At 48.2% G+C, this 27,564-nt stretch overlaps 1 protein-coding gene across 1 annotated transcript in view; it reads left to right on the forward strand.

The window, feature by feature from the left end:
- LOC135551175 (alpha-ketoglutarate-dependent dioxygenase FTO-like) overlaps positions 1-27,564 on the forward strand; it is a 189,983-nt gene that overhangs the window by 23,028 nt on the left and 139,391 nt on the right. Inside the window, exons 2-7 of the mRNA XM_064982540.1 lie at positions 327-404; positions 7,397-8,441; positions 10,553-10,678; positions 22,074-22,153; positions 22,350-22,493; positions 27,394-27,513. Coding sequence (XP_064838612.1) covers positions 327-404; positions 7,397-8,441; positions 10,553-10,678; positions 22,074-22,153; positions 22,350-22,493; positions 27,394-27,513 — 1,593 coding nt within the window. The remainder of the gene's footprint in view (positions 1-326; positions 405-7,396; positions 8,442-10,552; positions 10,679-22,073; positions 22,154-22,349; positions 22,494-27,393; positions 27,514-27,564) is intronic.

A 27,564-nucleotide genomic window follows, 5' to 3' on the forward strand; every position in this document is an offset into this window, starting at 1 on the left:
GGTCTTTATAGGAGGGAGCCAGTACGCAGAACGCAGCAGGGCATTCTTTATAAGGTTGTGAGGAACCCCACTGCAGAACCCAGAAATCATAAAAATGTGAGACGACAATGAAGCTAGGGGACTATGGGATATCATCTGGGGAGGTTGAATTAAATGGGATGCTGATGCTTCACAGTTTAGTTTAAATGTAGGCTAATGCATTCGTCAACTCCCAAAACCCTGGATTCATCTCTTCTCTTCTATCGTACATGATGTAAATTCATCATGACGTGTGCATCTTTGCTGACCTTTGTGTACTGACCTGTGTCTGGTCTCCTCTTCTCCAGAGACGCAGGCTGCTACAGGAGCTAGGAGACCAGCGCATCCCCTACCTCGGGCCCTCAGACCATGGCTTCCAACAGCTGGTGAGTCAGACAGTCAGGCTGGTCCAGAGTCCAGACCACTGTTGACCTTCTGTCATCCCACTGCCATTGGTACTAGTCCAGACCTTCTGTCATCCCACTGCCATCGGTACTAGTCCAGACCTTCTGTCATCCCACTGCCATTGGTACTAGTCCAGACCTCTGTCATCCCACTGCCAATGGTACTAGTCCAGACCTTCTGTCATCCCACTGCCATTGGTACGAGTCCAGACCTTCTGTCATCCCACTGCCATTGGTACTAGTCCAGACCTTCTGTCATCCCACTGCCATTGGTACTAGTCCAGACCTTCTGTCATCCCATTGGTACTAGTCCAGACCTTCTGTCTTCCCACTGCCATTGGTACTAGTCCAGACCTTCTGTCATCCCACTGCCATTGGTACTAGTCCAGACCTTCTGTCATCCCACTGCCATTGGTACTAGTCCAGAACTTCTGTCATCCCACTGCCATTGGTACTAGTCCAGACCTTCTGTCATCCCACTGCCATTGGTACTAGTCCAGACCTTCTGTCATCCCACTGCCATTGGTACTAGTCCAGACCTTCTGTCATCCCACTGCCATTGGTACTAGTCCAGACCTTCTGTCATCCCACTGCCATCGGTACTAGTCCAGACCTTCTGTCATCCCACTGCCATTGGTACTAGTCCAGACCTTCTGTCATCCCACTGCCAATGGTACTAGTCCAGACCTTCTGTCATCCCACTGCCATTGGTACGAGTCCAGACCTTCTGTCATCCCACTGCCATTGGTACTAGTCCAGACCTTCTGTCATCCCACTGCCATTGGTACTAGTCCAGACCTTCTGTCATCCCATTGGTACTAGTCCAGACCTTCTGTCTTCCCACTGCCATTGGTACTAGTCCAGACCTTCTGTCATCCCACTGCCATTGGTACTAGTCCAGACCTTCTGTCATCCCACTGCCATTGGTACTAGTCCAGAACTTCTGTCATCCCACTGCCATTGGTACTAGTCCAGACCTTCTGTCATCCCACTGCCATTGGTACTAGTCCAGACCTTCTGTCATCCCACTGCCATTGGTACTAGTCCAGACCTTCTGTCATCCCACTGCCATTGGTACTAGTCCAGACCTTCTGTCATCCCACTGCCATTGGTACTAGTCCAGACCTTCTGTCATCCCACTGCCATTGGTACAAGTCCAGACCTTCTGTCATCCCACTGCCATTGGTACTAGTCCAGACCTTCTGTCATCCCACTGCCATTGGTACTAGTCCAGACCTTCTGTCATCCCACTGCCATTTGTACTAGTCCAGACCTTCTGTCATCCCACTGCCATTGGTACTAGTCCAGACCTTCTGTCATCCCACTGCCATCGGTACTAGTCCAGACCTTCTGTCATCCCACTGCCATTGGTACTAGTCCAGACCTTCTGTCATCCCACTGCCAATGGTACTAGTCCAGACCTTCATCCCACTGCCATTGGTACGAGCCCAGACCTTCTGTCATCCCACTGCCATTGGTACTAGTCCAGACCTTCTGTCATCCCACTGCCATTGGTACTAGTCCAGACCTTCTGTCATCCCATTGGTACTAGTCCAGACCTTCTGTCTTCCCACTGCCATTGGTACTAGTCCAGACCTTCTGTCATCCCACTGCCATTGGTACTAGTCCAGAACTTCTGTCATCCCACTGCCATTGGTACTAGTCCAGACCTTCTGTCATCCCACTGCCATTGGTACTAGTCCAGACCTTCTGTCATCCCACTGCCATTGGTACTAGTCCAGACCTTCTGTCATCCCACTGCCATTGGTACTAGTCCAGACCTTCTGTCATCCCACTGCCATTGGTACTAGTCCAGACCTTCTGTCATCCCACTGCCATTGGTACTAGTCCAGACCTTCTGTCATCCCACTGCCATTGGTACGAGTCCAGACCTTCTGTCATCCCATTGGTACTAGTCCAGACCTTCTGTCATCCCACTGCCATTGGTACTAGTCCAGACCTTCTGTCTTCCCACTGCCATTGGTACTAGTCCAGACCTTCTGTCATCCCACTGCCATCGGTACTAGTCCATACCTTCTGTCATCCCACTGCCATTGGTACTAGTCCAGACCTTCTGTCATCCCACTGCCAATGGTACTAGTCCAGACCTTCTGCCATCCCACTGCCATTGGTACGATTCCAGACCTTCTGTCATCCCATTGGTACTATTCCAGACCTTCTGTCTTCCCACTGCCTTTGGTACTAGTCCAGACCTTCTGTCATCCCACTGCCATTGGTACTAGTCCAGACCTTCTGTCATCCCACTGCCATTGGTACTAGTCCAGACCTTCTGTCTTCCCACTGCCATTGGTACTAGTCCAGACCTTCTGTCATCCCACTGCCATTGGTACTATTCCAGACCTTCTGTCTTCCCACTGCCATTGGTACTAGTCCAGACCTTCTGTCATCCCACTGCCATTGGTACTAGTCCAGACCTTCTTTCTTCCCACTGCCATTGGTACTAGTCCAGACCTTCTGTCATCCCACTGCCATTGGTACTAGTCCAGACCTTCTGCCATCCCACTGCCATTGGTACTATTCCAGACCTTCTGTCATCCCATTGGTACTATTCCAGACCTTCTGTCTTCCCACTGCCATTGGTACTAGTCCAGACCTACTGTCATCCCACTGCCATTGGTACTAGTCCAGACCTTCTGTCTTCCCACTGCCATTGGTACTAGTCCAGACCTTCTGTCTTCCCACTGCCATTGGTACTAGTCCAGACCTTCTGCCATCCCACTGCCATTGGTACTAGTCCAGACCTTCTGTCATCCCACTGCCATTGGTACTAGTCCAGACCTTCTGTCATCCCACTGCCATTGGTACTAGTCCAGACCTTCTGTCATCCCACTGCCATCGGTACTAGTCCAGACCTTCTGTCATCCCACTGCCATCGGTACTAGTCCAGACCTTCTGTCATCCCACTGCCATCGGTACTAGTCCAGACCTTCTGTCATCCCACTGCCATCGGTACTAGTCCAGACCTTCTGTCATCCCACTGCCATCGGTACTAGTCCAGACCTTCTGTCATCCCACTGCCATCGGTACTAGTCCAGACCTTCTGTCATCCCACTGCCATTGGTACTAGTCCATACCTTCTGTCATCCCACTGCCATTGGTACTATTCCAGACCTTCTGTCATCCCACTGCCATTGGTACTAGTCCAGACCTTCTGTCATCCCAATGCCATTAGTACTAGTCCAGACCTTCTGTCATCCCACTGGTACTATTCCAGACCTTCTGTCATCCCACTGCCATTGGTACTAGTCCAGACCTTCTGTCATCCCACTGCCATTGGTACTAGTCCAGACCTTCTGTCATCCCATTGCCATTGGTACTAGTCCAGACCTTCTGTCATCCCACTGCCATTGGTACTAGTCCAGACCTTCTGTCATCCCACTGCCATTGGTACTAGTCCAGACCTTCTGTCATCCCACTGCCATTGGTACTAGTCCAGACCTTCTGTCATCCCACTGCCATTGGTACTAGTCCAGACCTTCTGCCATCCCACTGCCATTGGTACGATTCCAGACCTTCTGTCATCCCATTGGTACTATTCCAGACCTTCTGTCTTCCCACTGCCATTGGTACTAGTCCAGACCTTTTGTCATCCCACTGCCATTGGTACTAGTCCAGACCTTCTGTCATCCCACTGCCATTGGTACTAGTCCAGACCTTCTGTCTTCCCACTGCCATTGGTACTAGTCCAGACCTTCTGTCATCCCACTGCCATTGGTACTAGTCCAGACCTTCTGTCATCCCACTGCCATTGGTACTAGTCCAGACCTTCTGTCTTCCCACTGCCATTGGTACTAGTCCAGACCTTCTGTCATCCCACTGCCATTGGTACTAGTCCAGACCTTCTGTCTTCCCACTGCCATTGGTACTAGTCCAGACCTTCTGTCATCCCACTGCCATTGGTACTAGTCCAGACCTTCTGTCTTCCCTCTGCCATTGGTACTAGTCCAGACCTTCTGTCATCCCACTGCCATCGGTACTAGTCCAGACCTTCTGTCATCCCACTGCCATCGGTACTAGTCCAGACCTTCTGTCATCCCACTGCCATTGGTACTAGTCCATACCTTCTGTCATCCCACTGCCATTGGTACTATTCCAGACCTTCTGTCATCCCACTGCCATTGGTACTAGTCCAGACCTTCTGTCATCCCAATGCCATTAGTACTAGTCCAGACCTTCTGTCATCCCACTGGTACTATTCCAGACCTTCTGTCATCCCACTGCCATTGGTACTAGTCCAGACCTTCTGTCATCCCACTGCCATTGGTACTAGTCCAGACCTTCTGTCATCCCATTGCCATTGGTACTAGTCCAGACCTTCTGTCATCCCACTGCCATTGGTACTAGTCCAGACCTTCTGTCATCCCACTGCCATTGGTACTAGTCCAGACCTTCTGTCATCCCACTGCCATTGGTACTAGTCCAGACCTTCTGTCATCCCACTGCCATTGGTACTAGTCCAGACCTTCTGCCATCCCACTGCCATTGGTACGATTCCAGACCTTCTGTCATCCCATTGGTACTATTCCAGACCTTCTGTCTTCCCACTGCCATTGGTACTAGTCCAGACCTTTTGTCATCCCACTGCCATTGGTACTAGTCCAGACCTTCTGTCATCCCACTGCCATTGGTACTAGTCCAGACCTTCTGTCTTCCCACTGCCATTGGTACTAGTCCAGACCTTCTGTCATCCCACTGCCATTGGTACTAGTCCAGACCTTCTGTCATCCCACTGCCATTGGTACTAGTCCAGACCTTCTGTCTTCCCACTGCCATTGGTACTAGTCCAGACCTTCTGTCATCCCACTGCCATTGGTACTAGTCCAGACCTTCTGTCTTCCCACTGCCATTGGTACTAGTCCAGACCTTCTGTCATCCCACTGCCATTGGTACTAGTCCAGACCTTGTCTTCCCTCTGCCATTGGTACTAGTCCAGACCTTCTGTCATCCCACTGCCATTGGTACTAGTCCAGACCTTCTGCCATCCCACTGCCATTGGTACTATTCCAGACCTTCTGTCATCCCATTGGTACTATTCCAGACCTTCTGTCTTCCCACTGCCATTGGTACTAGTCCAGACCTTCTGTCATCCCACTGCCATTGGTACTAGTCCAGACCTTCTGTCATCCCATTGCCATTGGTACTAGTCCAGACCTTCTGTCATCCCACTGCCATTGGTACTAGTCCAGACCTTCTGTCATCCCACTGCCATTGGTACTAGTCCAGACCTTCTGTCATCCCACTGCCATTGGTACTAGTCCAGACCTTCTGTCATCCCACTGCCATTGGTACTAGTCCAGACCTTCTGCCATCCCACTGCCATTGGTACTAGTCCAGATTCCAGACCTTCTGTCATCCCATTGGTACTATTCCAGACCTTCTGTCTTCCCACTGCCATTGGTACTAGTCCAGACTGCCATTAGTACCTTTTGTCATCCCACTGCCATTGGTACTAGTCCAGACCTTCTGTCATCCCACTGCCATTGGTACTAGTCCAGACCTTCTGTCTTCCCACTGCCATTGGTACTAGTCCAGACCTTCTGTCATCCCACTGCCATTGGTACTAGTCCAGACCTTCTGTCATCCCACTGCCATTGGTACTAGTCCAGACCTTCTGTCTTCCCACTGCCATTGGTACTAGTCCAGACCTTCTGTCATCCCACTGCCATTGGTACTAGTCCAGACCTTCTGTCATCCCACTGCCATTGGTACTAGTCCAGACCTTCTGTCTTCCCACTGCCATTGGTACTAGTCCAGACCTTCTGTCATCCCACTGCCATTGGTACTAGTCCAGACCTTCTGTCTTCCCTCTGCCATTGGTACTAGTCCAGACCTTCTGTCATCCCACTGCCATTGGTACTAGTCCAGACCTTCTGCCATCCCACTGCCATTGGTACTATTCCAGACCTTCTGTCATCCCATTGGTACAATTCCAGACCTTCTGTCTTCCCACTGCCATTGGTACTAGTCCAGACCTTCTGTCATCCCACTGCCATTGGTACTAGTCCAGACCTTCTGTCTTCCCACTGCCATTGGTACTAGTCCAGACCTTCTGTCTTCCCACTGCCATTGGTACTAGTCCAGACCTTCTGCCATCCCACTGCCATTGGTACTAGTCCAGACCTTCTGTCATCCCATTGGTACGAGTCCAGACCTTCTGTCATCCCACTGCCATTGATACTTGTCCAGACCTTCTGTCATCCCACTGCCATTGGTACTAGTACAGACCTTCTGTCATCCCACTGCCATTGGTACTAGTCCAGACCTTCTGTCATCCTACTGCCATTGGTACTAGTCCAGACCTTCTGTCATCCCACTGCCATTGGTACTAGTCCAGACCTTCTGTCATCCCACTGCCATTGGTACTAGTCCAGACCTTCTGCCATCCCACTGCCATTGGTACTATTCCAGACCTTCTGTCATCCCATTGGTACTAGTCCAGACCTTCTGTCATCCCACTGCCATTGGTACTAGTCCAGACCTTCTGTCATCCCACTGCCATTGGTACTAGTCCAGACCTTCTGTCTTCCCACTGCCATTGGTACTAGTCCAGACCTTCTGTCTTCCCACTGCCATTGGTACTAATCCAGACCTTCTGTCTTCCCACTGCCATTGGTACGAGTCCTGACCTTCTGTCATCCCATTGTTACTAGTCCAGACCTTCTGTCATCCCACTGCCATTGGTACTAGTCCAGACCTTCTGTCATCCCACTGCCATTGGTACTAGTCCATACCAAAGCCGCCTGTCTATCCCACTGGGGACAGAGGACTTAGCACTTGGAAAGATACTTAGCTCATACCATTGAATTAGAAGAAACATGGCTAGTTATACAATATTTATGTTGGCTGTTTGGTCTGTGTACTTGTTCTCCATCAATTGTTTCTGGAGACCGAGACCACTTAACTTATAGCAGGCAGAACAACAGCTAATTGATCTGTGTTTGCCTGTGTTCCAGTGGGAGACTAGTTACTCTGGCCTGGCTCTGCGGCGGTCCTGCTCCCTGCCTGAGGAGCTCCATGGTCGGGTGGAGGCTGCTCTGTTCACCCTGCGGCGGAGGGGCTGTTTCCTGAGGGACCTGGTGAAGGTGAGGGACCGAGACGTCTTCACCGCCGTGTCCCGGGTGCTGCTGGGTCAGCCAGGAACCACCTACCGCTATCTGGACACACGGCTCTTCACCATCCCCTGGCACACAGACGAGCAGAGAGGGACCTGCTGCGACCCAGACCTCAGCGCCGCCTGCAAAGCACTCTGGGAGCTCAACTGCTTCTTCTGCTCTGATGTCGGAGACAGGAAGGAGGGGGATGTTTTCAAGCAGTGCAGGAAAGAGTTGGTTGGTGCTATAGAGTCTAAACCCAGTGTAGAAGGAGACACAGAGTCTAAAGATAGTGAGGAGTCCAAACCCAGTGACGATGGAGGAGACTCGGAGTCCAAGCAGAGTGAGGAGGGAGAGACTGAGTCAAAGCACAGCGACGATTGGGACATAGAGTCAAAATACAGTGAAGAGGAAGGCTCATCGTCCAAACAGGATGCAGCGTGGGAGTCAAGACACGGCGACGAGATGGGAGACATGAAGACTAAACAAACTGAATTGGGGAGTCCAACGGCGTCAAAACAACACAGTGAGGGAAAACACACAGGCTGGAAGCACAGGCCAGCTGGCAGCACAGAGACAGAGACCACAGACCTAGGCACTCAGGAGAAGCCTGTGGCTGAGCTGAAACACAGTCTCTCTGGGTACCACATTGAAGATGAGGAGGATGAAGACCAGCAGAGTGGCCAGGGATGCTCTAACCTCAACCCTGCTAAGACATCCTGTCCTGGCCCGACCCAGTTCAACGTCACCCTGCTCAACTACATGGACCCAGCAGCTATGAGCCAGCTGAAAGAAGAGCCGTATTATGGGATGGGTAAGATGGCTGTGGGCTGGCACCATGATGAGAACCTGGTCAGCCTATCTCCTGTGGCCGTCTACAGCTACAGCTGTCATGACGACGACAAAGGTGAGGGTCAAAGGTCATACAGTATAGTTGTTGTATATCACTGTCAGTAGTGGTGGATCCCCGTCAAACTAGACCCAAACTTCCTCAAAAACACTCTTCAGTCTCACTTGTTATCCCATTTTTATCACTCCACCCACAACTCCTTAGATGTAGCTATTTTCTTCTCCACTGTGATGTCATTTTGAGCTACTATCTCTATCAAATGCAGCTAACAGCTAACGTTGTGTATGTGACCCTACAGCAGCTCACTTCCAACAGCTTTACAGCATTTATCTCAGACACGGCCTCCAGTGAGCCAGCCATCAGATCTATCAGCCTGATAGTGTCAAGGCATTATCAAATGTCATCACAGGCTGCCTCTGTTCTGTTCTGACAGGCTGGGATGCCTTATCGCTAGCAGGGCCAGGGGGTGAGGGAAGATCATCAACACACACTCTCTGGGACACATTCAGGGGCTAAACACATGCTGAACGGCACACTACAAAACTCCAACAACTCGCCCAGCCTTATCGCTCAACGATCTGATCTAAGTCATTTCCTCCAGAAATGATCAATGTGTAATTATCTGATATGGAATAATGAGTGTCTGCTTTGATTACTGGTTCTTGACTGTACAGCAGTATTGAGGCAGTATTGAGGCAGTGTTTAGCCTAGATGTTCTATCATAGTGGGTCTCGGCCTGATTTTATAGGGCTGATATGAGTGTATCTTTTTTGATGGAGTTCATTCATTGATTGATCGATCATAATCATATTTTTTAATCAAATATGTACTCTGTTCTACTATCAAGGTGCACGATCCCCTTTTCACATTGCAATACATTTCACAACCACATCTCAGCCGCCTTTGCAGCGGGCCGACATCATTTCAGAGGGATTGGCTAAACAGAACCATCTGCCGTAGAGTAGAAAACTGTGGAGATGATTTGTTCTGACCCATCTGACCGTTGACCGCTGGGAACGCTGGCTTCAAACAGCACAGGACCGACCGGCCGGGGCTGTATTCTAGGTAGCCTGTTCTATCTGCAGCTGTGCCTTTCCTTTGTAGGCCAAACTGACCCCACAGCACCAGACTTCACAGGCAAACCTGACAAAGTTTAGCAGCACTGCTCGCTAACCCCGCTGTGCATTACTCAAGAAATGCTATGTTCACTTTGGGCCAGATCGTTCTGAATACTCCCAGAACCACAGAGATGGAATTGTTACCATGCGGAATGTTTTTTTTTTACGAGGGGCCCATGTTTTTTTACATTGTTCTCGGCTTGCGCCGCAGTCAAAGCCCCTCTCTCTCTCTTTCTCAACTCAATAATTGAGCTGTTTTACATCCCAGTCTGGTACGTACAGTAACCAGTAACCTTCTAAGCATGTTTATTTGCACGACACCTGTCTTTCTTTGACACGCTTACTGTTCATGTCAGGTCTGGGAGAAGTCTAGTATTTGTCTCTTTTTCCCAAGGCTCTGTCTGGTGTTTCAGAATGGTTTTATTTAGAGTCACCCAGCTGCGCTCATCCGGAGATATCTGGCTTGGCGGCGGAGTGTTTTCCGGCTGGAAAGACCACAATGATTTTTACTCCAGCTCCAACACCATTCCCATCCTGGGTCCTTTAGGAGCAGTGTCATTAACGGCTCTCTCAGAAAGCACTGGCCGGAAATTAAGTTACTATTTGTCCTCTGCTGAGCAAAGGAGAAGGCCTGATTTGCCTTGGGGCTGAGAGAGGCCCGGGAAGACTTTAGTATTGATTTATGTTGAAGGGTGTGGACCTAACAGGGGCTGGGTAGATCTCGTTTTCTCACCATGCCTCGGATGGAGGACAGACGGAGAGAGGCTGGGTGAGAGGCTGGGTGAGAGGCTGGGTGAGAGGCTCAGTGAGAGGCTCAGAGACTGGCTATGGGAGGAGAATAATCCCCACTACCCTGTCTGTCTGCTGCCTCTACACACACTAGCTACCTAACATCAAATACTTTTATTAAAAAGGCTGTCCTCTTGTACAGAAACTGTGATGAAGACACAAGTTGTACTGAGAGATAATGTAACAATATGCCCTGTCTCCTATTGTATATTTGGTTCTGATCTGACTGACCTAAGTGGTGGGATTGTTTGTGTTTAGCAGGTGTGAGCTCGGAGGAGGGTCCTGCAGAGAAGGGCTGCTGGAGGATTGGTCTAAAGGTGGCCTGGGACATCCACACCCCTGGACTGACCCTCCCACTGCAGTCCGGAGACTCCTACTACCTTAGAGGTACTAGAGCATGCGCACCATTCCTTCTACATGACATCTCTAGTCTGTGTGAGATTTACACTTGATGTTCTAGTGTGTTTGGTTTACTGTGTCCCTACTGACCCATAGAAGCAGGATGCACTCCAGACTCTCGCTCTCTTTTTCTACCTCTCTTTTCTGTTTTGTTTTCTCTCTCTCTCTCTCTCTCTCTCTCTCTCTGATGGTGAACCATCAATCTCTAACTCTCTCTCTCTCTCTCTCTCTCTCTCTAACTCTCTTTCTCTCTCTCTCTAACTCTCTTTCTCTCTCTCTCTCTCTCTCTCTCTAACTCTCTCTCTCTAACTCTCTCTCTCTCTCTCTCTAACTCTCTCTCTCTCTCTAACTCTCTCTCTCTTTCTCTAACTCTCTCTCTAACTCTTTCTCTCTCTCTTTCTCCCTCTCCCTCTCTTTTATCTATCTCTCTCTTTCTCACTCTCTCGTCATTGTGTTAGTCTGAACCCAACCCAACCAGAAGCCCTGTTCTGTTCCTAAGGTTCCATGTAATTTCATGCATTATAGAGGTTAAGGAAACCAAATGTTATTTTGTGAAGTCCTGTGACCCGGTGCTGTGGCAGCGGTGCTGGTGGTGTCTCTATGGAGTGGAGAGGACAGGCAGCGGTGCTGGTGGTGTCTCTATGGAGTGGAGAGGACAGGCAGCGGTGCTGGTGGTGTCTCTATGGAGTGGAGAGGACAGGCAGCGGTGCTGGTGGTGTCTCTATGGAGTGGAGAGGACAGGCAGCGGTGCTGGTGGTGTCTCTATGGAGTGGAGAGGACAGGCAGCGGTGCTGGTGGTGTCTCTATGGAGTGGAGAGGACAGGCAGCGGTGCTGGTGGTGTCTCTATGGAGTGGAGAGGACAGGCAGCGGTGCTAGTGGTGTCTCTATGGAGTGGAGAGGACAGGCAGCGGTGCTAGTGGTGTCTCTATGGAGTGGAGAGGACAGGCAGCGGTGCTGGTGGTGTCTCTATGGAGTGGAGAGGACAGGCAGCGGTGCTGGTGGTGTCTCTATGGAGTGGAGAGGACAAGCAGCGGTGCTGGTGGTGTCTCTATGGAGTGGAGAGGACAGGCAGCGGTGCTGGTGGTGTCTCTATGGAGTGGAGAGGACAGGCAGCGGTGCTGGTGGTGTCTCTATGGAGTGGAGAGGACAGGAAGCGGTGCTAGTGGTGTCTCTATGGAGTGGAGAGGACAGGCAGCGGTGCTAGTGGTGTCTCTATGGAGTGGAGAGGACAGGCAGCGGTGCTGGTGGTGTCTCTATGGAGTGGAGAGGACAGGCAGCGGTGCTGGTGGTGTCTCTATGGAGTGGAGAGGACAGGCAGCGGTGCTGGTGGTGTCTCTATGGAGTGGAGAGGACAAGCAGCGGTGCTGGTGGTGTCTCTATGGAGTGGAGAGGACAGGCAGCGGTGCTAGTGGTGTCTCTATGGAGTGGAGAGGACAGGCAGCGGTGCTAGTGGTGTCTCTATGGAGTGGAGAGGACAGGCAGCGGTGCTGGTGGTGTCTCTATGGAGTGGAGAGGACAGGCAGCGGTGCTGGTGGTGTCTCTATGGAGTGGAGAGGACAAGCAGCGGTGCTGGTGGTGTCTCTATGGAGTGGAGAGGACAGGCAGCGGTGCTGGTGGTGTCTCTATGGAGTGGAGAGGACAGGCAGCGGTGCTGGTGGTGTCTCTATGGAGTGGAGAGGACAGGAAGCGGTGCTAGTGGTGTCTCTATGGAGTGGAGAGGACAGGAAGTGGTGCTGGTGGTGTCTCTATGGAGTGGAGAGGACAGGCAGCGGTGCTGGTGGTGTCTCTATAGAGTGGAGAGGACAGGCAGCGGTGCTGGTGGTGTCTCTATGGAGTGGAGAGGACAGGCAGCGGTGCTGGTGGTGTCTCTATAGAGTGGAGAGGACAGGCAGCGGTGCTAGTGGTGTCTCTATGGAGTGGAGAGGACAGGCAGCGGTGCTAGTGGTGTCTCTATGAAGTGGAGAGGACAGGCAGCGGTGCTGGTGGTGTCTCTATGGAGTGGAGAGGACAGGCAGCGGTGCTAGTGGTGTCTCTATGAAGTGGAGAGGACAGGCAGCGGTGCTGGTGGTGTCTCTATGGAGTGGAGAGGACAGGCAGCGGTGCTGGTGGTGTCTCTATGGAGTGGAGAAGACAGGCAGCGGTGCTGGTGGTGTCTCTATGGAGTGGAGAGGACAGGCAGCGGTGCTGGTGGTGTCTCTATGAAGTGGAGAGGACAGGCAGCGGTGCTGGTGGTGTCTCTATGGAGTGGAGAGGACAGGCAGCGGTGCTGGTGGTGTCTATGGAGTGGAGAGGACAGGCAGCGGTGCTGGTGGTGTCTCTATGGAGTGGAGAGGACAGGCAGCGGTGCTGGTGGTGTCTCTATGAAGTGGAGAGGACAGGCAGCGGGCCATGAGGGTGTAAATCAGACCTTAATGCTGATGGCTACAGCAGATGCCTTCCCCTTTCATCTCTACCTGCTGGGTCGGGCTGCTCTTAGCTTCTACAATATAGGACAAGGCTACACAGCTATTATTGGCTACCACTAGCTTGCCCATCACAGCAGCACACCATGTCCCTCACTGTGTATGGGTTAGGACCTCCAAGACATCATTGTGTGTATTTGTCTGGGATCGTTGGTGAAATATGACTGCAACCTTTTTTTGGACACATACAAACACACACACACACACACACACACACACACACACACACACACACACACACACACAGACACACAGACACACAGACACACACACACACACACACACACACACACACACACACACACACACACACACACACAGAGGCAAAGGCAAGAACAGACTCATATTCTACTTCAAAACATGTTGATTTGAGTAGAAACCATGAGTTGGAGTGACCTGATGTGACATAACCCCAGACAGGATGAGATTTGTCACTTTCAGTCCAGGCATGATAACAGAGTGATGGCCTGCTCTAGAAACACCATTGTAATTGGACCTGACTGAACTGGATCAATGGGGATTTATGTTCCAGTTTGGAAGATCCCTACAGGATCACTACGGTACTGTATCAGCTCACACAGTCAGTCTGTCTCAGTCCTACACCTGGATCAGGTACACAGTACAGGCACTAACTACTGTAATCAACCAAGACTTCATTCAAGAAACTAGTCCACTCAGTGTTTCATTGGATGTTATAGCATGCCTCGACAAGAGACAGAAATAAAAGCTAGCTTTGTGATGCCTGTTGACTAGTGGCTTTGTGGTGTTTTTTACATTTTTAATAATTTTTTGTTGTTGTAGTTTTTGCCACTTTTTCTCCCCAATTTCGTGATATCCAGTTGGTAGTTACAGTTTTGTCCCATCGCTGCAACTCCCGTACGGACTCGGAGAGGTGAAGGTCGAGAGCCCTCCGAAATAACGACCCCGCCAAGCCGCGCTGATTCTTGACACACTGCTCGCTTAATCTTGAAACCAGCCAGACCAATGTGTCAGAGGAAACACCATACAGCAGGTGACCGAAGTCAGCGTGCGTGCGCCCGGCCCGACAAAAGGAGTCGCTAGAGAGCAATGGGAAAAGGACATCCCAGACGGCCAAACCATACCCTAATCCGGACGATGCTGGGCCAATTGTTTGCTGCATCATGGGTATCCCGGTCGCTGCCGGCTGCGACACAGCCCGGGACCAAACCTGGGTCTGTAGTGACGCCTCTAGACCGCTGCGTCACTCGGGAGGCCCCTGGCTTTGTGGTGTTTTGATAAGGAACGGGCCCGTGTACCATCACGGACACCATTATTCCCCTTTAGCACCGTTAGTCAGTGACCTCTGAACTGTTAATGTTGTGTGTAATATGTGTGTGTAATATGTGTGTGTAATATGTGTGTGTGTCTGTGTGTGTAATATGTGTGTAATATGTGTGTGTAATATGTGTGTAATATGTGTATGTCTGTGTGTGTAATATGTGTGTGTCTGTGTGTGTAATGTGTGTGTCTGTGTGTGTAATATGTGTGTGATATGTGTGTGTCTGTGTGTAATATATGTGTGTAATATGTGTGTAATATGTGTGTGTCTGTGTGTAATATGTGTGTGTAATATGTGTGTAATATGTGTGTGTCTGTGTGTGTAATATGTGTGTGTAATATGTGTGTAATATGTTTGTGTCTGTGTGTGTAATATGTGTGTAATATGTGTGTGTCTGTGTGTGTAATATGTGTGTGTCTGTGTGTGTAATATGTGTGTGTCTGTGTGTGTAATATGTGTGTGTAATATGTGTGTGTGTGTGTGTGTAATATGTGTGTGTCTGTGTGTGTGTGTGTGTGTGTAATATGTGTGTGTCTGTGTGTGTAATATGTGTGTGTAATTTGTCTGTGTCTGTGTGTGTAGTGTCTGTGTGTTAAATGTGTGTGTGTGTGTAATATGTGTGTGTCTGTGTGTGTAATATGTGTGTGTCTGTGTGTGTAATATGTGTGTAATATGTGTGTGTCTGTGTGTGTAATATGTGTGTAATATGTGTGTGTAATATGTGTGTGTCTGTGTGTGTAATATGTGTGTGTAATATGTGTGTGTCTGTGTGTGTAATATGTGTATAATATATGTGTGTCTGTGTGTCTGTGTGTGTAATATGTGTGTATAATATGTGTGTTTCTGTGTGTAATATATGTGTGTGTCTGTGTGTGTGTGTGTGTAATATTTGTGTGTGTGTAATATGTGTGTGTGTCTGTGTGTAATATGTGTGTGTCAGTGTGTATAATATGTGTGTGTCTGTGTGTGTAATATGTGTGTGTAATGTGTGTGTGTGTGTGTGTGTGTGTAATATGTGTGTGTCTGTGTGTGTAATATGTGTGTGTAATATGTGTGTAATATGTGTGTGTCTGTGTGTGTAATGTGTGTGTCTGTGTGTAATATATGTGTGTAATATGTGTGTCTGTGTGTGTAATATGAATGTAATATGTGTGTAATATGTGTGTGTCTGTGTGTATAATATTTGTGTAATATGTGTGTGTCTGTGTGTTTAATATGTGTGTGTCTGTGTGTGTAATGTGTGTGTGTCTGTGTGTGTAATATGTGTGTGTAATATGTGTGTCAGTGTGTATAATATGTGTGTCTGTGTGTATAATGTGTGTGTCTGTGTGTGTCTTTGTGTGTAATATGTGTGTATAATATGTGTGTGTAATATGTGTGTGTCAGTGTGTATAATATGTGTGTCTGTGTGTGTAATATGTGTGTATAATATGTGTGTGTCTGTGTGTGTCTGTGTGTGTAATATGTGTGTGTAATATGTGTGTGTAATATGTGTGTGTCTGTGTGTATAATATGTGTGTGTAATATGTGTGTAATATGTGTGTGTAATATGTGTGTGTAATATGTGTGTGTCTGTGTGTAATATGTGTGTAATATGTTTGTGTCTGTGTGTGTAATATGTGTGTAATATGTGTGTGTCTGTGTGTGTAATATGTCTGTGTCTGTGTGTGTAATATGTGTGTGTCTGTGTGTGTAATATGTGTGTGTAATATGTGTGTGTGTGTGTGTGTAATATGTGTGTGTCTGTGTGTGTGTGTAATATGTGTGTGTCTGTGTGTGTAATATGTGTGTGTAATTTGTCTGTGTCTGTGTGTGTAGTGTCTGTGTGTTAAATGTGTGTGTGTGTGTAATATGTGTGTGTCTGTGTGTGTAATATGTGTGTGTCTGTGTGTGTAATACATGTGTGTAATTTGTGTGTAGTGTCTCTGTGTTAAATGTGTGTGTAATATATGTGTGTCTGTGTGTGTAATATGTGTGTGTAATATGTGTGTGTGTGTGTGTGTAATATGTGTGTGTCTGTGTGTGTGTGTGTGTGTGTGTGTGTAATATGTGTGTGTCTGTGTGTGTAATATGTGTGTAATATGTGTGTGTAATTTGTCTGTGTCTGTGTGTGTAGTGTCTGTGTGTTAAATGTGTGTGTGTGTGTGTAATATGTGTGTGTCTGTGTGTGTAATATGTGTGTGTCTGTGTGTGTAATACGTGTGTGTAATTTGTGTGTAGTGTCTGTGTGTTAAATGTGTGTGTTTGTGTGTGTAATATGTGTGTGTCTGTGTGTGTAATATGTGTGTAATATGTGTGTGTGTCTGTGTGTGTAATGTGTGTGTAATATGTGTGTGTGTGTAATATGTGTGTGTCTGTGTGTGTAATATGTGTGTGTAATATGTGTTTGTCTGTGTGTGTAATATGTGTGTGTAATATATGTGTGTAATATGTGTTTGTCTGTGTGTGTAATATGTGCGTAATATGTGTGTGCAAATTTAATCAGCCGTTATTTCCACCCAAATGGAATTTCAGTGGTTAAAAAAGAACAATACAAGTCTGACACCGAGCCTGTTGGGTAATACGATTTCCAGCTCCCAACTCACGAGGGACCTGAGAAAGAGTTGACCCAATATATTTAAAAGCCTGCTGCTTCCTGGAAAAAAGAAGGGGACAAGTGGCAACAGATGAGGGGGTAGAGAAAGAAAGATAAATATTTATTACAGAAATCGAGTTTGTCCCCCCAGTGCCATCAGACTGTGAAGGACCAGATTGATGGAGATCATTTATTATTGGATATAAACTGTTTTAAAGACGGGAGTCATTCCCCCCAGAGACCTAATCCTTCACAATCTCATCAGAGGATAACACAGAACAGTGGGGGAACTTGTTTTGTTTGTCATGCTCTTTTTCAGTTCTTTCCCTCACGACCTCATAATAATATCTATCTTCCTAAAGCACTCCACTGTTTGACTTTCAAATCAAAGGCATTAGCCAGCCACACTGCTCAAGGCGGGGTGTAAATATGCACATGTGCAGTGAGTGACAGCTCTGTAATGGCTAAATTAATGATTTGTTGTGGAGCAAATAATAACAGAGCTGGGCGACATCTAAACACACAAACAAGCTCGTGGACTGACGGGACTGATACACTCGAAACAGCAGTTGGGATCGGATCAGGATCTCAGTTTATTGGCTAAATGTTTGTTGATCTGAGATCTGACAGTGTTTGTTGATATGAGACCTCCATCATGAGGAATGAGATCTGACAGTGTTTGTTGATCTGAGACCTCCATCATGAGGAATGAGATCTGACAGTGTTTGTTGATCTCAGACCTCCATCATGAGGGAATGAATGAGATCTGACAGTGATTGTTGATATGAGACCTCCATCATGAGGGAATGAATGAGATCTGACAGTGTTTGTTGATGTGAGACCTCCATCATGAGGGAATGAGATCTGACAGTGTTTGTTGATATGAGACCTCCATCATGACGTATTGAATGAGATCTGACAGTGTTTGTTGATATGAGACCTCCATCATGAGGGATTGAATGAGATCTGACAGTGTTTGTTGATATGAGACCTCCATCATGAGGGAATGAATGAGATCTGACAGTGTTTGTTTATATGAGACCTCCATCATGAGGGATTGAATGAGATCTGACAGTGTTTGTTGATATGAGACCTCCATCATGAGGAATGAGATCTGACAGTGTTTGTTGATATGAGACCTCCATCATGAGGAATGAGATCTGACAGTGTTTGTTGATATGATACCTCCATCATGAGGAATGAGATCTGACAGTGTTTGTTGATATGAGACCTCCATCATAAGGGATTGAATGAGATCTGACAGTGTTTGTTGATATGAGACCTCCATCATGAGGGATTGAATGAGATCTGACTGTGTTTGTTGATAGCAAATCAAATCAAATTTGATTTGTCACATACACATGGTTAGCAGATGTTAATGCGAGCGTAGCAAAATGCTTGTGCTTCCAGTTCCGACAATGCAGTAATAACCCACAAGTAATCTAACTAACAATTCCAAAACTAATTTCTTATACACAGTGTAAGGGGATAAAGAATATGTACATAAAGATATGAATGAGTGATGGTGCAGAGCAGCATAGGCAAGATACAGTAGATGGTATCGAGTACAGTATATACATATGAGATGAGTATGTAAACAAAGTGGCATAGTTAAAGTGGCTAGTGATACATGTATTAAAAAAGGATGCAGTAGATGATAGAGTACAGTATATACGTATACATATGAGATGAATAATGTAGGGTACATAAACATTATATTAGGTTACATTGTTTAAAGTGGCAAGTGATATATTTTACATCCTTTCCCATCATTTCCCATTATTGAAGTGGCTGGAGTTGAGTCAGTGCGTTGGCAGCAGCCACTCAATGTTAGTGGTTGCTGTTTTAACAGTCTGATGGCCTTGAGATAGAAGCTGTTTTTCAGTCTCTCGGTCCCAGCTTTGATGCACCTGTACTGACCTCGCCTTCTGGATGATAGCGGGGTGAACAGGCAGTGGCTCGGGTGGGTGTTGTCCTTGATGATCTTTATGGCCTTCCTGTGACATCGGGTGGTGTAGGTGTCCTGGAGGGCAGGTAGTTTGCCCCCGGTGATACGTTGTGCAGACCTCACTACCCTCTGGAGAGCCTTACGGTTGTGGGCGGAGCAGTTGCCGTACCAGGCGTTGATACAGACCGCTAGGATGCTCTCGATTGTGCATCTGTAGAAGTTTGTGAGTGCTTTTGGTGACAAGCCGAATTTCTTCAGCCTCCTGAGGTTGAAGAGGCGCTGCTGCGCCTTCTTCATGATGCTGTCTGTGTGAGTGGACCAATTCAGTTTGTCTGTGATGTGTATGCCGAGGAACTTAAAACTTACTACCCTCTCCACTACTGTTCCATCGATGTGGATAGGGGGGTGTTCCCTCTGCTGTTTCCTGAAGTCCACAATCATCTCCTTAGTTTTGTTGACGTTGAGTGTGAGGTTATTGTCCTGACACCACACTCCGAGGGCCCTCACCTCCTCCCTGTAGGCCGTCTCGTCGTTGTTGGTAATCAAGCCTACCACTGTTGTGTCGTCCGCAAACTTGATGATTGAGTTGGAGGCGTGCGTGGCCACGCAGTCGTGGGTGAACAGGGAGTACAGGAGAGGGCTCAGAACGCACCCTTGTGGGGCCCCAGTGTTGAGGATCAGCGGGGTAGAGAGGTTGTTGCCTACCCTCACCACCTGGGGGCGGCCCGTCAGGAAGTCCAGTACCCAGTTGCACAGGGCGGGGTCGAGACCCAGGGTCTCGAGCTTGATGACGAGCTTGGAGGGTACTATGGTGTTAAATGCCGAGCTGTAGTCGATGAACAGCATTTTCACATAGGTATTCCTCTTGTCCAGATGGGTTAGGGCAGTATGCAATGTGGTTGAGATTGCATCGTCTGTGGACCTATTTGGGCGGTAAGCAAATTGGAGTGGGTCTAGGGTGTCAGGTAGGGTGGAGGTGATATGGTCCTTGACTAGTCTCTCAAAGCACTTCATGATGACGGAAGTGAGTGCTACGGGGCGGTAGTCATTTAGCTCAGTTACCTTAGCTTTCTTGGGAACAGGAACAATGGTGGCCCTCTTGAAGCATGTGGAACAGCAGACTGGTTTCGGGATTGATTGAATATGTCCGTAAACACACCAGCCAGCTGGTCTGCGCATGCTCTGAGGGCGCGGCTGGGAATGCCGTCTGGGCCTGCAGCCTTGCGAGGGTTAACACGTTTAAATGTTTTACTCACCTCGGCTGCAGTGAAGGAGAGACCGCATGTTTCCGTTGCAGGCCGTGTCAGTGGCACTGTATTGTCCTCAAAGCGGGCAAAAAAGTTATTTAGTCTGCCTGGGAGCAAGACATCCTGGTCCGTGACTGAGCTGGATTTCATCTTGTAGTCTGTGATTGACTGTAGACCCTGCCACATACCTCTTGTGTCTGAGCCGTTGAATTGAGATTCTACTTTGTCTCTATACTGACGCTTATCTTGTTTGATAGCCTTACGGAGGGAATAGCTGCACTGTTTGTATTCGGTCATGTTTCCAGTCACCTTGCTCTTATTAAAAGCAGTGGTTCACGCTTTCAGTTTCACGCGAATGCTGCCATCAATCCACGGTTTCTGGTTAGGGAATGTTTTAATCGTTGCTATGGGAACGACATCTTCAACGCACGTTCTAATGAACTCGCACACCAAATCAGCATATTCGTCAATGTTGTTGCCTGACGCAATACGAAACATGTCCCAGTCCACGTGATGGAAGCAGTCTTGGAGTGTGGAATCAGCTTGGTCGGACCAGCGTTGGACAGACCTCAGCGTGGGAGCTTCTTGTTTTAGTTTCTGTCTGTAGGCTGGGATCAGCAAAATGGAGTCGTGGTCAGCTTTTCCGAAAGGGGGGCGGGGCAGGGCCTTATATGCGTCGCGGAAGTTAGAATAACAGTGATCCAAGGTTTTGCCAGCCCTGGTGGCGCAATCGATATGCTGATACATTTTAGGGAGTCTTGTTTTCAGATTAGCCTTGAGGAATGAGATCTGACTGTGTTTGTTGATTTTAGACCTCCATCATGGGGAATTAATAAGATCTGAGCTATTTGTATCTAGTCTCTTAATAACTGCATAACACTGCATAACACTGCAAGATAGACACATGTTCATTATAGTCATACTGAGTTGGTGATGCAATTGTTCACCATCTTGCTAGATCCTCCAGAGACGCACAGGGCCTGTTGCATTTATTCACATAATAATGGAGTCAGATTGATAAATATAGTTTATTATTCAACATAGTTTCCACCTACATAATGGTGTGCCCTAATGAATACACCCCATGCCCTAACCTGTCCTGAACCACTGACACCTTGAAACAGGTCACTTTTCAGTGAACACTGGTACATTTGAGAGGCTGTACTATTGCACTGTTAACAATCTAATGGCCAACACTTAAAACATGTTTGTGAAAATAAATAGATCATTAGCATAAATATTAGCATTTCTGATAAACAACAAAAACACGGGATACACCAGTTTAATGATAGGCGTTGCAACTTGTGGCTAAAGCTGGAACTAGGCCATCACACACTTACCTAGGAATCCAGTGTATCACCAGTGGTGGTGAGCGACTTACAGGAGCAATTATGGTTATGTGCCTTGCTCAAAGGCACATCGACAGATTTTTCAGGTAGACTCTGGTGATAACCAGACTCTGGCATCTGTGTTCTTATATAATAGAAGGCGTTGACGTTTGATAGGTTTAGTGATAGCATTGTTAGGTTAGCAAGAAATGTTTGAAACGAGCCATCTGTTTGAGTGGGGAGAAAGGGTCCGACAAGGTGATAACTCAGGCACATCATAACAAAGAGACTAAAGTTATTAAACAGACATTTCAATTATACTGTCGATCTTCATTCCATTAGTGGACAAGTGTGGTGTGGTGTCTCGTGTCCTAACAAAGGTTAAAACAGAATGAAAACATTTGGCATTTGTGGAGGCCTATATTCATAGTAAATTGTTGTGAACATCATTGCCTCTTAATATTTGGGATAGTTGACTGGTGTTGGTTGTGTGGTGACCGTGGTGTCTTCCTCTGTCCCCAGATGACCTGAACAGGACCCATCAGCACTGTGTTCTGGCTGGAGACTCAGCCCGCTTCAGCTCTACACACAGAGTGGCGGAGGTGAGAGGGGCCTGGGGTACACTGGGGGCTTGGAGACCCTGGCCTGATTCTAATAATGATTGATATATTTTATAGGATACCGTATATTCCATTGCCTTTCTTTAACAGATTCTACCTTCTAGAATTCCAAGAGGCCCTCATGCTCCCAGAATACATGCATTATTTCCCAACCTTTTTTGACTGTCTGTCCTCACAGTGTTCCACCGGGACCCTGGACTACATCCAGTCCCGCTGCCGGGAGGCCCTGTCTAACCTGAGCACAGACCCAGAAACAGGGACCCACAGCCTACTGTCCCTGCTGCCAGCTACCCTGCAAGGCTACGAGGAGATACACAACGAGGTGGGTGTGTGTGACTAACTTTTGGGGTTCTACGATAGGCCTAACTTTGTCTCCTACCTACAGGCTTAGAAAAAAGGTGCTATCTAGAACCTAAAAGGGTTTTTCGGCTGTCCTCATAGGAGAACCCTTTGAAGAACCCTTTTGAGTTCTATTTGCACAGAGGGTTCTACATGGAACCCAAAATAGTTATACCTTGAACCAAAAAGGGTTAACCTATGGAGACAGCAGAAGAGACCTTTTGGAACCCTCATTCAAGGAAAGGGTAGTTGTGTATAATCGTTCCCTTTCTACTTTCGGTCACATAACCAGGGTTAAGATCCTTCCATAGGAAAATGAAGAGGTTGTCAACATTTAAGTTGACATCATTCATAGCTACCGTGGGTATTTATGTTATAGGAGAAATATTTCATAAGTCCAGGTTGCTCTTGTTTGTCTAAGGATCGAGATCATGGCCTCTTTCACACAGAACAATCGGTGAATCTGGCTCCGGGGCCCTGAGACCCTATGGGGGCCGTTCACGCTTTACTGGGGCAGCTTGCTCAATACAGCCTTCTGCAGCCCAGGCTGCCCCTGGCTGCCAGGGGCTAATGGTTAAAATAGCACTTCACCTCTCCCCCTCTGTATGTGTTATCCTCACTACTCCCAGGTAACCACAGCAGCGGGCCGAGTCAGGAACCACACGGGACGCCATGACAGATGAGCTTGGCGTGAGGTTGTTTAAAGGTTGTAGCCAGTATTAATTATTCAGACAATATGAGAGAGCGAGAGAGATATAGAGAGGGGTATAGAAAGAGAGAGAGGGAGAGGCCTAGCCAACACCTGGTCTCCATCGCAGAGAGAGAGAGAGAACACCTGCTCACAGCGCAGCACCACAGGATTACCCAGTGTAGGCCTGGCTGGGGGGCGCACACCGTTTATTTAGGAAAACAGGAGGCTATTTATAAAAGGCTGGGAGAGGAGGGGATGGAGCCCTCTCTCAGGGGCCTGGCCCTGCTCTACTCTACCTGGCGTCCCCAGGACCACAATGATGGATTGGGCCATTTGTTCTGAGTTGCCCATGAGGGCAGAACACCCACTTAAATGATGTATTGTTGGCAGAGTTATTTATTATGACGGCTAGTTTTGGCGGTTAGCGGGCGCATATTGCATGGGTCGTGTTTGACATGGACGACCGTAGAGCGAACAAGCAGAGGCTCGTCAGACAGGCTGACCTGACCAACACCTTATGGGCATTTCCTTAAAAAGTGATAAACAGGAGATCGACTGCCGGCCGGCTGCCTGGCTGATGCTGATGTACTGTGTGTCGTGAATGCTTAGAGGGGGTTTGACAGTCGTTTGGGTAGGGATAGAGGGGGGAAGGGGGGTGTTTAGGGTTGTGATGGTTATGAAGCATCTGAGGAACGTGTGTTCAGGGAGAGGGGGAGATGTTAGTAGCCAGAGGAGGGAGTTGAAGCAGGGGTTGATGGGTAGAGGACAGGAGGACAGGAGAACAGCACCTGGCATAGCAGAGAGAGAGAGAGACCGGTTTCTAGCTGGTTCTAGGCCCTCCTGGCCTCTCTACTCTAATCCTCCTGTCTGTGTGTTGGAACGGTGGCACGAACAGGGGGCTAGCATCGCATCACATCCCATCGCCACATGGCCCTGTTTGTGTGTGTGTGTGTTTGGCTTTGAAATGCTAATTCCAGACACAAACGTCTTGTCTCATTTAAAGCCATCGTGCCACTTCCCAGGTATATGTGTGACAGTGTGCCCTCTGGGACCCCCCTAATGAAGCCTGTCCCTGCTCAGTAAATATTGGAGGGTGTGACGCACTAAGTAAGTCCCACATGTCTGGTTCTGCTAGAGACGGGGGAAGGTACAAGTGTAATCAGCCAGGTAGTTCCTCTGACCTTCCTCTGTCCTGTACAGTATGTTTTCCAGGCCTCTCCCTCCCTAGTGAGTAACAGTGTTTGTCAAGTAGCTAAAAGGCCACACCACTCTTCCTTGTGGAGTCAGAGAGTTTGTGACTGACCTGTAGGGAACAGTTTTTTCTTATCCTATTTTCAGTTGAAAAAGAATGTAATTGAAATGTGTAATTTGGAGCATATTATTGTCTGTAGGCCTATAGGTGAGCAAGGACAGGTTGTGTGAGTGTGTCTGTGAGTACAGTTTGTATCTCCTCAAGGTGTGTGTGTGTGTGTGTGTGTGTGTGTGTGTGTGTGTCCCATGTCTGTAAGTGTGTGTCCACGGTAGCCAAGGTGTGATGAGTGTGAAGTGTGGACCTCTAGAGACAGGCAACAGGGCTCAGTGCTCCTGGTTGATGTGATGTGGGGGCAGTTCCAGGAAAGTAAACAGAAAGAGGCAGGTTGATATCGATCCGTCTCTCATCAGCTCCTACCTCGGGGGCCGCACGGCATGGAACAGACGGAAATTGATTGGTCAAGTCTGCTGGGGGACCACGAGAGGTGTGGAAAAACCCTGCTTCATTAAATACTGAAAGGGACTACTTGGCTTTGACTCCTGGGTCGCCATGGTGAGTGGGAGGCTGAGCGGAGTGCTAATGTGCAGTTAGCACGTCCGTCACCTGGAGAGATGACAGGAGACACCACAGGGAAGGGGCCCCTCTCAGTCTTCCTGCTCCCAGAACCCAGAGCGGGCTAGGCAGAGGAGAAAATCTAGCCTAACGATGGCGATGACTCTCTCCATCTCTCTCTTTCGATCTCTACCTGGGCAGGTGGCATTTAGTCAGTGTTTCCCTCTCAGTAACTCACAGCCGGGCGGCTCAGGCTCCAAATGCCAGGCGTCCCACAGATGCCGCAGTCGCCTGGCTTTGAGGCTGCCATCGCCATGCTCCGCGGGGGCTAGGAGTCCATGTCGGCTCAAAGCGGAGCCACAGGCTGTGTTCCCTCAGTAAAGGACAGACAGACAATCAGAGAGAGAAGGGGAGCGGTGGGTGGAGTTAGAGAAAGGACAGTCTATGTTTGTCCCCTCTCTCTTGCTTTGTTGTGTGTGTGAGCTGTACTGTTCAAGGGGGGGGAGTGGAGGGTTGAAGAGCCATAAAGACTGACATTTGTTTGAAGGGTCTGTTGTATGGAGTGGTTGTGATGGTGCTGAACCGTGCTATGGCCCATGTACCCCCCCGTACGTGACCCAGCCCCTGCATGTCAAACCGCTGTGATCAGCCCCCTTTGGATCCAAAATGGCGGACAGTTTCTCTGTATCCTGTACCACTGTATAGCCTAGAAGGCCAGCCACTGAACAAAGGGTGAAGTGGAAATGTCTTTGTATTCTTGTCATCTTCTTCCTCTGTATTGTTCTTATGTGTTATAGAGCTAATGTAACCCTGTACCATACATACTAATGCCCCCTACAAGAACAATACACAGACTAGTAGTTGGAGATGAACAGTAGGTCTTGTAGTCACTTTCACATTTGATATGCAACTCTTTTGTACTCCTCACCTTGTGTTCTACAGTTGTCTATGTCAAATGAAATGGTGTATGTATTGTTGGGAGGATGATACTGGAACAGTGCTTTGTAGGATGTTTTCGGGGAGGGCAACTCAGAGCGCCTTGCATTTGCATCACCGGCATTTGGGGCAATCTCTGACACACACACTTTCTCTGACAAACACACTTACACACACACATCCATACACCTGGCTATGTGACGTGTCCTTGTGAGGATTAAATCAGCACTTCAAAAGAGCTGAAAACATAAACACACCCAGTGGAGCCTCTCTGCAGAGTAAACTGTCATTCCCCTGCGGAGGAGGGGAGGAGGAAAGAGGAGTGAGGAGAGGGTGGAGCAATGTGGCGTATAGGCGTCTAGGGTCGGGATGGTTTGGGAAATGGGGGTCGAGGGGTGTATTGTGAGAGGGGTGTGTTGTCTATTCTCATAGGGATGACCATCTGTGTAAACAGACATTCTAGGAAGTCTAGACTCCAGTACACTTCATTCTCTGTACATATCTGATTAGGGGAAATCCCCAACAGACAGATTTAACCTTTTGTTATCTCCTGTCTCTCACTCGTGCTCTAAAGGACAGTAGAGGCCTTGGCGTTGATAGACAGATATACTTCCATGTCTTTGCACCTCCATGTCTTTGTACCTCCATGTCTTTGTACCTCCATGTCTTTGTACCTCCATGTCTTTGTACCTCCATGTCTTTGCACCTCCATGTCTTTGTACCTCCATGTCTTTGTACCTCCATGTCTTTGTACCTCCATGTCTTTGTACCTCCATGTCTTTGTACCTCCATGTCTTTGCACCTCCATGTCTTTGCACCTCCATGTCTTTGCACCTCCATGTCTTTGTACCTCCATGTCTTTGTACCTCCATGTCTTTGTACCTCCATGTCTTTGTACCTCCATGTCTTTGCACCTCCATGTCTTTGCACCTCCATGTCTTTGCACCTCCATGTCTTTGTACCTCCATGTCTTTGTACCTCCATGTCTTTGTACCTCCATGTCTTTGTACCTCCATGTCTTTGTACCTCCATGTCTTTGTACCTCCATGTCTTTGCTCCTCCATGTCTTTGTACTTCCATGTCTTTGCACCTCCATGCTTTGTACCTCCATGTCTTTGCACCTCCATGTCTTTGTACCTCCATGTCTTTGTACCTCCATGTCTTTGCACCTCCATGTCTTTGTACCTCCATGTCTTTGTACCTCCATGTCTTTGTACCTCCATGTCTTTGCACCTCCATGTCTTTGTACCTCCATGTCTTTGTACCTCCATGTCTTTGTACCTCCATGTCTTTGTACCTCCATGTCTTTGTACCTCCATGTCTTTGCAAGTTTGCGCTTTCCAATATTTCCATCTGGACTTCATACGGCTTGACTGATCTACCACTGCCTGTCTAGGATCTGGACTATTCCTATAATCCCATATGGTTCCTCTACCTGACTGTTGTGTGCAGGTGGAGTTTGAGTGGCTAAGGCAGTACTGGTTCCAGGGCCAGCGTTACACCCGGTTCTGCAGCTGGTGGGCCAGACCCATGGAGCAGCTGGAGAATGACTGGAGAGAGATGGAGCTCATGGTAAGACTGCACAGACACCCACTGGGACCCAGTAATAACACATACTAGTGT

Source organism: Oncorhynchus masou, chromosome 1, assembly GCF_036934945.1.
Source record: "Oncorhynchus masou masou isolate Uvic2021 chromosome 1, UVic_Omas_1.1, whole genome shotgun sequence".
NCBI lineage: Eukaryota > Metazoa > Chordata > Actinopteri > Salmoniformes > Salmonidae > Oncorhynchus > Oncorhynchus masou.